We start from the raw sequence: 9,134 nt of genomic DNA, 5'->3' as shown, positions 1-9,134 counted from the left end.
CTGGAGCCTCTCAGGGATCCACCAAGGACAAGCTGGCCCTGCACCCCCTACAGGCTCTGGGTGCCCTGAGCCCCTCTGGGGGTTGGGGACACGCATGGGGTCCCCAGGAGGGGACCTGGTCCCTGGAAAGGATGGGCAGCACCACTGAGTCCTGCTCTGAGACACCCCACAAGTCACTGGAGCTGCTCTGGGACACCCCATAAATCCCTGGAGCTGCTCTGGGACACCCCATGGGCCACCAGCACCACTCTGGGGCTGGACAGCAGCCCCACCCCTGAGGAGAGGCAGGGCAGGTGTCCAGGGACCACAGTGGACACCCTGCTCTGGAACCCCCAGTCACAGCAGGGCTGGTGACCAGAACGTGCCCGGCCCTCGGAGCGTGGCCGTGTCCCCCTGGGCCAGCAGCCCTGAGGTGAAGGTCCCTGGCCATGGGGCACTTTGGGCTCCAGGAACAGCTCTGGAGGGGTGCCAGTGGCTGCAGTGGGTACAGGATGTTGGGATGCAGCCTCACCTCAGCTCTTCACTGCTCCCACCCCTCCTGGGACCCCCAGAGCCTTCCCCCCTTGGGCTGGGGGGTCTGCATCCCCTTGGACAGATGAGCACACAGGGTGGGCTCAGCTCCATTGGTCTTTACTGGCTGGAGAGGACATGCAGGGCCACAGGGGTGGGGGCCACGGTGGCCTGGGCTGGGGACACAGCCCTGTCCCACCCCGGGGACATCAACACGAGCTGTGGGCAGTGCTGTGGCCAGCTGGGGGCTGGGGAGGGAGGAGTGACCCCTCCTGCCCTGAAATAGGGGTAGTGGTGACCAACATGTCCCAAAGTCATCCCAGGGGTGGAGAGAAGAGACTGGAGAGATGAGAAAGTGGCCAAGGAGGTGATGACAAGAGGCCAAGAAGAAAAGAGGGGAGGGTCAAGAAGAGAAGATGATGAGGGACAAGGAGGTGAAGGCCGAGAGGAGAGGAGGCAGCCCAAGAAAAGAGAGAGAAGATGAGATGAGGAGAATGACAAGAAATAGCAAGAAGAGGAGGAGAGGACAAGAAAAGGTCAGGATGATGAAAACAAGTGAAGAATGAGAGATGAAGACGGGAAGAACAGAGTGCTCTCCAGCCCCGTTCCCAGGTGCCAGCTCTGCCCCCGCTGTGGAGCTGCTCCCCATGGCTTGGGGACACCCCTGGCACCCTCTGGGCCTGGCTGGGGGCTCCTTGCAGGTCCCACCCCAACGCCAACAGCCACCAAGTGAAGAGGTCCTGGCCACCCCGGCTCTGTGGCCATCACCTGGCCGGGCACCTCCACACAGGAGCCACCTCAGTCCCCCCGGAGCAGCCCGGGGATGTCCCCAGGAGCCACCGGGAGCTGCCATGGCCACCGACCCCTCACGGCCACGCATTCTCCTCCAGTCCCCCGCGCTCCCGCGGGTTCCAGGGGGGCTCCAGGAGGGAGGGGGGGACGCTCTGCAGAGCCCCCCAGGCCCTGGGGCTGCCGTTCGGGGCCCGCTGGGCGCCTGCCCCGTACCCCCGGGGCGTGGGGATCCGGGACGGAGCCTTGTGGGGCTGCGTGTCCAGCCGGGGCTTGGCCCAGGGCCGCGCCGGGGGCCCGGGGGTCTCCTCCATCTCCATCAGCTCGTCCTCCCCGGTGGCCCAGTCGGTGTCGGAGCCCGGGTTCCCCGCGGTCTCCCGGTTGTCCCAGGAGGCCGGGAAGCAGCAGCTCTCGTCGGAGGAGCTGGAGAAGGTGGAGCGGCGCCTGGCATCTGCCAGGGTGGGCTTGGAGGGCAGCGGGGGGCAGCCGCTGTTGTTCCCGCTGTTGTTCCCGCTGTTGTTCCTGTTGTTCCCGCTGTTGTTCCCATTGTTCCCGTTGTTCCCATCGCCGTTCCCTCCCCGCCGCCCGTCCTCGGCGGGCAGCCCGTGCTTGGCGAAGACGTTCAGAGAGGAAGACGAGGATGACGAGGAGCAATAGGCCGAGTCAGCGGTGGCGGGGGGCCCGGGGGGAGCGCTCTCCGTGTCCCCCAGCTGCTCCAGCAGCCGCGTGTTGGCCAGGAATTCCTCCTCCAGCCGCTGGAACAGCCGCTGCTCCTGCCCGGGCTCCAGCCAGCGCGGGGCCCGCAGCCTCCTCGCCAGCTCCTCGGGGTCCCCGGGGCCGGGCCGGGGGTCCCGCCGCCCCCCGGAGCCCCCGTGCGGGGGAGCGGGGCCGGTCCCGGCCGTGGGGGGCTCCGGCCGTGCCCACGAGTGCTGCCCGTCGGGCCGGCGGCGGATGAGCAGCAGCGGAGCGGGGCTGCGGGAGGAGCGGGGGGAGCCGCGGGGGGACGCGGGGGCGCGGGGGGCTCGGGGGGAGCCGGGGGGGTCGGCGGGGTCCCGGCGGGCCGGGGGGCGGCGGGGGCCGCTCTGCGCGGACGCGGCCGAGGAGTCGCTGTCGCCCGAGCAGCGCCGGGAGCGCGCCGGGGCGCGCGGCCTGGGGGGCGGCGGGGGGGGACAGGGGGGGAATGAGCACCCCGGTGTCCCCCCCGGGGCACCCCCCAACTGCACAGCATCCACGAACCCCCTCCCCCCAGTGATACCCCCCCATCGCACCCCACATTCCCTCCATTGTACCCCACTGCACCCCTTCGTTCTCCCCCCTTTTACCCCCATTTCTCCTCACTGCACCCCACATTTCCCCCCTTTAGCACCATTTCCACCCTCACTGCACCCCCACCTTGCCACTATTGAACCCCATTTCCCTTGCTCCCCGTTAAACCCCCCCACAGTGAACCCCCCGTTCTCCCCCTGCACTGCCCATTCCTCCTCACTGCACCCCCAGAACCCCCTTTCCCTCCCCACTGTCCCCCCTTCTGAACCCCCACTGAATCCTCCCATTCCACCCTCATTTTCTCCCCCCTTCTCCCCCTCAGCCCCACCCACTGCACCTCATATTCCCTCTATTGCACCTCATATTCCCTCCACTGCACCCCATATTTCCTCCACTGCACCCCGTTTCTCCCCCAGTGCACACCCATTGTCTCCCTCCTCTGAACTCCACCATGGCACCCCACTGCCGATCCCATCCCCCTCCATTTCACACCCCACTGTACCCCCACTTCCCCTGTTGCCCCTTCATTCCCTCCCCCATTCCCCCTTGTCCCCCACTGCACCCCAGTGAACCCCATGAAATCCCATATCCCCCATCACACCCCCCATTCCCCTTCCCTCCCCCTGCTGCCCCCCACTATTTCCCTTCATTGACCCCCCAATGCTTTCCCCCCTGCCCCCACCGCCCCCCATTCCACCACCCACCACCCCCCAGTGCTCCATTATCTGTCCCCATGGCCCCACACCGAACCCCCACTGTCATCCTCCATTTCCCCTCCACTGCCTCCCCCAACTGCACCCCCATTTCACCCCAAATTCGCCCCCACTGCCCCCTCAGTACCGCTCCTTGTTGCCCCATTTTCCCCCAATAATTCCCCCTTTTGCTCCTAATCTCACCCTCCCTCTGCCCCCTGTGATTCCATTTCCCCCTCGCTGCCCTCCCCGCTGTCCCCCACGATTTCCCCAAGTTCCCCACTGCACCCCCCAGTTCAGCCCAGTTACCCCATCCCACCCCAGTGCCCCCCGATGGTTTCCCCATTAACGCCCCCATTCCCCCATCCCTGCCCCTCCTCTCCGGGGGTCCCGGCGCGGTTTTGGGGTCCCCCCGGGGGGGCCGTACCTGAGCGCTCCCCGCGGCTCCGCGGGGCTCCTGGAGGGGCTGCCGGAGCCGGAGCGGGGGGCTGCAGCCCCTCGGGGGGGCAAACCCTCCTGCTTGAGGGGCTTCGGGGCGTCCCCCCGGGGCTGGGGACCCCGCTCCGCCCCGGCCGGGGGGGGCCCGGCGGGCCGGGGGCGCCGGGGGGTGCTGGGGCTGGAGGCGCGGGACGAGGAGGTGCCGGGAGCAGCTTTTTGGGGGGACATGCCCGGGGTGCGGGGCTGGGGCAGGCGGTGAGCTGGAAGGGAGAGGGGGGAGGTCAGCGGGGGCAGCGCTCATCACCTTCCCTTCCCTTCCCTTCCCTTCCCTTCCCTTCCCTTCCCTTCCCGCACCTTCCCTTCCCTTCCCGCACCTTCCCTTCCCTTCCCTTCCCTTCCCTTCCCTTCCCTTCCCTTCCCTTCCCTTCCCTTCCCTTCCCTTCCCTTCCCTTCCCTTCCCTTCCCTTCCCTTCCCTTCCCTTCCCTTCCCTTCCCTTCCCTTCCCTTCCCTTCCCTTCCCTTCCCTTCCCTTCCCTTCCCTTCCCTTCCCTTCCCTTCCCTTCCCTTCCCTTCCCTTCCCTTCCCTTCCCTTCCCTTCCCTTCCCTTCCCTTCCCTTCCCTCCCCTCCCCTCCCCTCCCCTCCCCTCCCCTCCCCTCTCCTCCTTTTCCAGCTGGGGGATTCCGGAGGCGATGAACACCCCGGGAATTTGGGGGGTTGTTCACTCCCCTTTTCCCCCTTCCAGCAGGATGAGGAGCCCAGCCCCAGGGAAGGGAACCCCACGGACAGTCAGGGAGTGCAACCCATGGGAAATCAGGGAATGGAACCCATGGGAAATCAGGGAATGGAACCCATGGGAAATCAGGGAATGGAACCCATGGGAAATCAGGGAGTGCAACCCATGGGAAATCAGGGAATGGAACCCATGGGAAATCAGGGAATGGAACCCATGGGAAATCAGGGAGTGCAACCCATGGGAAATCAGGGAATGGAACCCATGGGAAATCAGGGAATGGAACCCATGGGAAATCAGGGAATGGAACCCTACAAAGGGTTCCCACGGGGAAACGGGGAACAGAACCCCACAGAAAATCAGGGAACGGAGCCCCAGAGAGAACCAGGGAAAGGGGCCCCAGGGAGACCCCGGGAACAGAGAAGCAGAAGAGAGCCCTGTGGAGAAGCAGGGAATGGAAGGGAGGCAGAGCAAGGCAGGAGCCAGGGCCACTCACCGAGGGCAGCACAGCGACACGGGTCGTGCTTGTCCAGGTAATGTTCCAGTGTGTCCCAGCCGCCGCCCACCCGCACCATGACGTGACTCCTCAGCACCTGCGGGCAGCGCTGTCACCCTGCCCGCTCCCCAAAAACCGCCAGGAGCCCCCCGGGACCCCGGCGTGGGCAGGAAATGCAGCTCTGGACCCCACCCAGCTCGTCTGGGAGCGGGGGAAGGAGGAGGGTGGGGGGTCCCGGGGTAATGGGGGGGACAGGGGGGTGGGGGAGGCTCTTACTCGGACGAAGATGAGCGTGTTGGAGTCGCCCACTTTGTACTTCCCCTCCGAGACCTTGACCATGGGGAACTGCGAGGGGCAGGAGCAGCAGCCCAGGATCTCCCGCACCTGCCGGCACAGAGGGGAGGGGTCAGTGGGGCGTGGACGCCCTGCTATAGGGTCGGTGGGGTCCAGAACCCCCCTGTAGGGCCGGTGGGGCAGAGACCCCCGTTACAGAGCTGCTGGGGCACAGACCCCCCCACTATAGGGCCGGTGGGCAAAGAACACCCCTATAGGGTCGGTGGGGCACAGAACACCCCTATAGGGTCGGTGGGGCAAAGAACACCCCTATAGGGTCGGTGGGGCACAGACCCCCTGTTATAGGATTGGTAGGTACAGACCTTCCACTATAGGGCCGGTGGGGTGTGGACCCCCCAGTAACAGGGCTGGTGGGCACAGAACCCCCCCTATAGGGTCAGTGGGGCACAGACCAACCACCATAGGGCCGGTGGGCACAGATGTCCCACTATAGGGTCAGTGAGTATAAACCCCTGTTATAGGGCTGGTAAGGCATGGACCCTGCACTATAGGGCCGGTGGGCAGAGAAACCCCTGCTATAGGATCTGTGGGGCACAAAACCCCTGCTATAGGATCCGTGGGGCACAAAACCCCTGCTATAGGATCCGTGGGGCACAAAACCCCTGCTATAGGATCCGTGGGGCACAAAACCCCTGCTATAGGATCCGTGGGGCACAAAACCCCTGCTGTAGGATCTGTGGGGCACAAAACCCCTGCTACAGGATCGGTGGGGCACCAAACCCCTGCTATAGGATCGGTGGGGCACAAAACCCCTGCTATAGGACTGGTGGGTCATGAACCCTCCACTATAGGGCCGGTGGGGCACAAACCCCCTTCTAGGGTCAGTGTGGGTCCCCCTACAGGGGCAGCCCCTCAGACTGGCACACAGGGAGGGGCTCTGTGCCCCCCATCTGGCAGATCCCCTCCGTGGGGCTCGGGTGCAGCGGGGCCGGGGTCTCGTCCCGGGGCCGGGCACCCCCGGCAGGCTGAGAACGGGCACAGCTCTCTTCATTTGGGGTCCACCCGCGCCGGGACCCCCGGGTGTGGGCACAAAACACCCCCCTAATCCCGAACCACGGGGGGATTCACCCCCAGATCCACGGGGTAGGACCTACAGCCACCCACACAAGAGGGGTCAGCCCCGGGGGTTTTTGCCTCTTTGTAAACGCCAAGGTCTGGCACGGGGAGGATTTGGGGGGCCGGGCAGGGGTCCCCAGGGCAGTGCCGTGGTCCCGCCGGCTGCCAGCTGCCGGCTCCATCTCCCGGGCTGACGTCAGGGATTAAACCGGGAGCCACGGGGGGGACGCGGCCACATCCTGCCCGGGGCTGGGGGGACACAGCGCCGCCTCACCCCGAAATCTGGGGGGTCTTTAATAATCCCGCGATTCTGGGGGGTTTTCCTGCAGCTGTGCCCATCACAGGGGTGAGAGGAAGGAAGGATGTGACCGCTCCGGTTCCCATCCGGGTGACACGGACAGCCCCAGCTAGGGAAACTGAGTCACGGGGGGCGGAGGGGGGGGTGCAGTGAGGGGGGGTCGTGACCCTGCTGCCACCCCGGAGGGGGCACCTGGGGACGAGGAGGGCCGGATCCTGCTCCGCCAGGCTCCTCCCCGGCTCTGGCGCTGCCCATAAAAGCCGATGGCGAGGAATTACGCAGCCCGGAAAAATGCGGCCGGGGCTGGCAGCGCCCGGCCAGGGGGGCCTGGGGGGGCAACAGCACCGGGGGCCCCCCCTGAAGCGGCACTGGGCGGAGCGGGGGCTCAGGATGCTCTTTAATGAGGGACTTAATGAGGAATTGGGGTTTCAATTAAAAAAAAGGCTTAGGGAGTCAGGGGAGGGCAGAGCTCCCCTGTCCCCCCCGTGTTCCCCCCGTCCCAGATTAATCCGCTGCCTCGCCCGGGGACCGATCCCGCACCCGGCTTTAATCCCGCCTGAGCCCCGGCCCGGGGGGGTCCCTGCACCCCCCTCCCGACACCCCAAATCGCGGCCGTGAGCAGCCGGGATGGGCCCATGTCCGTCCCTGGGGACAGCAGCCCCGAGGTGCCGGCAGGAGGAGAAGTCCTGGGGTGGGGAGCGCTCACGGGGAGGAGGTGGCAGGGCACAGGGGACACCTGAGTGTCCCCACTGAGATCCTGTGAGCCACCAAAATAACCCCTCCTGTAGGCAGGAGGCTCCACGGGAGCCTGGGAGGGGGTGGGTGGGTGGAGAGGAGCTCCCGTAGCCATGGAGAGCTGGGATGGGTGGGTGGAGCACATCCTATGGAGCACGGGGGTGGAGAGAAAGATCTCCCAGGGGTCACGGCCACACGTGGGACCTCCCCTGGACCACGGAGTGTCCTGTTGGATGGGCAGAAAGGACTTCCTGAGGGTGACGGGGACAGGTGGGACCACAGAATGCCCCGCCGGGCGGACAGGTGGGAGCTCCCACGGATCGTGGAGCACCTCACGGGGCACACAGGCAGGACCTCCCGGGGGCCACAGGGACAGGGAGGAGTCCTGGGGGAGACGGGACCCCCATGGACCCCGCTGGGTGCACAGAGAGGTTCTCCCACAGCCCACGGGCAGGTGAGACCTCCCAGCGAGCAGCGGATGGACAGAGAGGAGCTCCCAGGAGCCAGAGGGCAGCCTGCAGGGTGGACACAGAGGAGCTCCCGTGAAGCTCAGAGCTCCCGGTTGGGTGGATGGCCAGCACCTCCCACAGACCCACAGACCCACCGCTGGGTGGCCGGCGAGGCCCTCACCCAGGCACAGGGCTCCCAGGGGAGCGCGTGTCTCACCAGCTCGTCCAGGTTCTTGAGGTCGCACAGGGTGATGGGCCGGGCCCGGCTGGGGTAGGCGCCCGCCTGGGGGTCCCGGCTCTCCCGGCGCGTGCCCAGCGCGCCGTCGGCCATTTGGTCCCTCATCTCCTCCTCGATCTCCTCCTCCATTTGGATCAGCATGGGGGCCAGCATCCCAAACTTGGAGCCCCTCCTGGCCACCTCCAGCAGGCAGAGGACAAAGTTCTTCTCGTTCTTCTTCAGCACCAAGTCGTTGGTCTCGAACATGAGCACGTCCTGGATGCCCAGGTCCTGCCGGCACCACTGGATGAAGTTGGAGACGTTATCCCTGGCGATGAAGGAGCCGGGCACCACGTTCTTGGCCTGGAAGACCACCTCGTTCTGGGGCACTCGCATGCGGGCGGCCGCCTCCGGGTGCCGCTCCTGGAAGTCCAGGGCGGTGCGGTTGACGTTGTTGGCGTGGCGGCAGAGGTGACATCCCGTCTCCAGGCTCTCCAGGAAGGTGTCCACCTGGATGTCCAGGTCGTAGAGGGTGTTGAACCACTCAGCCAGGTCCTCCTTCATGGCCTCCAGGTACTCCTCGCTGGAGCGGAAGGGGCGGATGCTCTTGGAGGCGGCCGACTGGATGTGGCTGGGGTCGGCCATGGCCCCCCTTCCTGCGGGGGGACAACGGGGCCTGTCATGGGCAGGAACCCCCCCCAAAGCCCCCCCAGATCACCAATAAACTCGGTGACCCCTCTGTGCCTCAGTTTCCCCCACACGTTACCCGTGGGTGGGAACATCACCGCTGCCACCACCACCCCTCCAGGACCTGCAGCACCCCCCATCCCACGTGTCCCCCCCACTCACAGCCCGTGTCCCCCCACCTCACGTCCCTCCACCCGGGGTGTCCCCCCTTTCTCCATGTCCCCTCATCCTGTGTCCCATCCCCCAGGTTAACGAGTCCCTTGTCACCCGTGCCCACCCCACGGAGGGGCTGTGGCCGAGGGGGGACATCCCACCCCAACCCCGCCCTAAAAGCTGCCCGGTCATGCTGGGTGTCCTCAGCCTGGTGTCCCCACCCTGGGAGCAGGTGACACCCCGAGGGATGGCAGTGCCAGGGG

General features: G+C 66.4%; 1 protein-coding gene across 4 annotated transcripts in view; it reads right to left on the bottom strand.

The window, feature by feature from the left end:
- Positions 1 to 614: 614 nt before the first annotated feature.
- GAS2L1 (growth arrest specific 2 like 1) overlaps positions 615 to 9,134 on the bottom strand; it is a 9,966-nt gene continuing 1,446 nt past the window's right edge. For 3 of the 4 annotated variants that reach the window (XM_086855934.1, XM_086855932.1, XM_086855933.1), the window contains exons 2-6: positions 7,996 to 8,687; positions 5,199 to 5,306; positions 4,923 to 5,019; positions 3,685 to 3,955; positions 615 to 2,448 (exon numbers count right to left, since the gene is read on the bottom strand). In XM_086855934.1, coding sequence (XP_086712060.1) covers positions 1,377 to 2,448; positions 3,685 to 3,955; positions 4,923 to 5,019; positions 5,199 to 5,306; positions 7,996 to 8,676 — 2,229 coding nt within the window. In that variant the 5' untranslated portion in view covers positions 8,677 to 8,687 and the 3' untranslated portion in view covers positions 615 to 1,376. The remainder of the gene's footprint in view (positions 2,449 to 3,684; positions 3,956 to 4,922; positions 5,020 to 5,198; positions 5,307 to 7,995; positions 8,688 to 9,134) is intronic. The other variant, XM_086855935.1, reaches the window with a different exon arrangement.

This window comes from Cyanistes caeruleus, chromosome 18, assembly GCF_971803275.1.
Source record: "Cyanistes caeruleus chromosome 18, bCyaCae1.hap1.1, whole genome shotgun sequence".
Lineage (NCBI taxonomy): Eukaryota > Metazoa > Chordata > Aves > Passeriformes > Paridae > Cyanistes > Cyanistes caeruleus.
The sequence above is the reverse complement of the archived record's forward strand: the minus strand, read 5'-3'. Positions and strand labels throughout refer to the sequence as shown.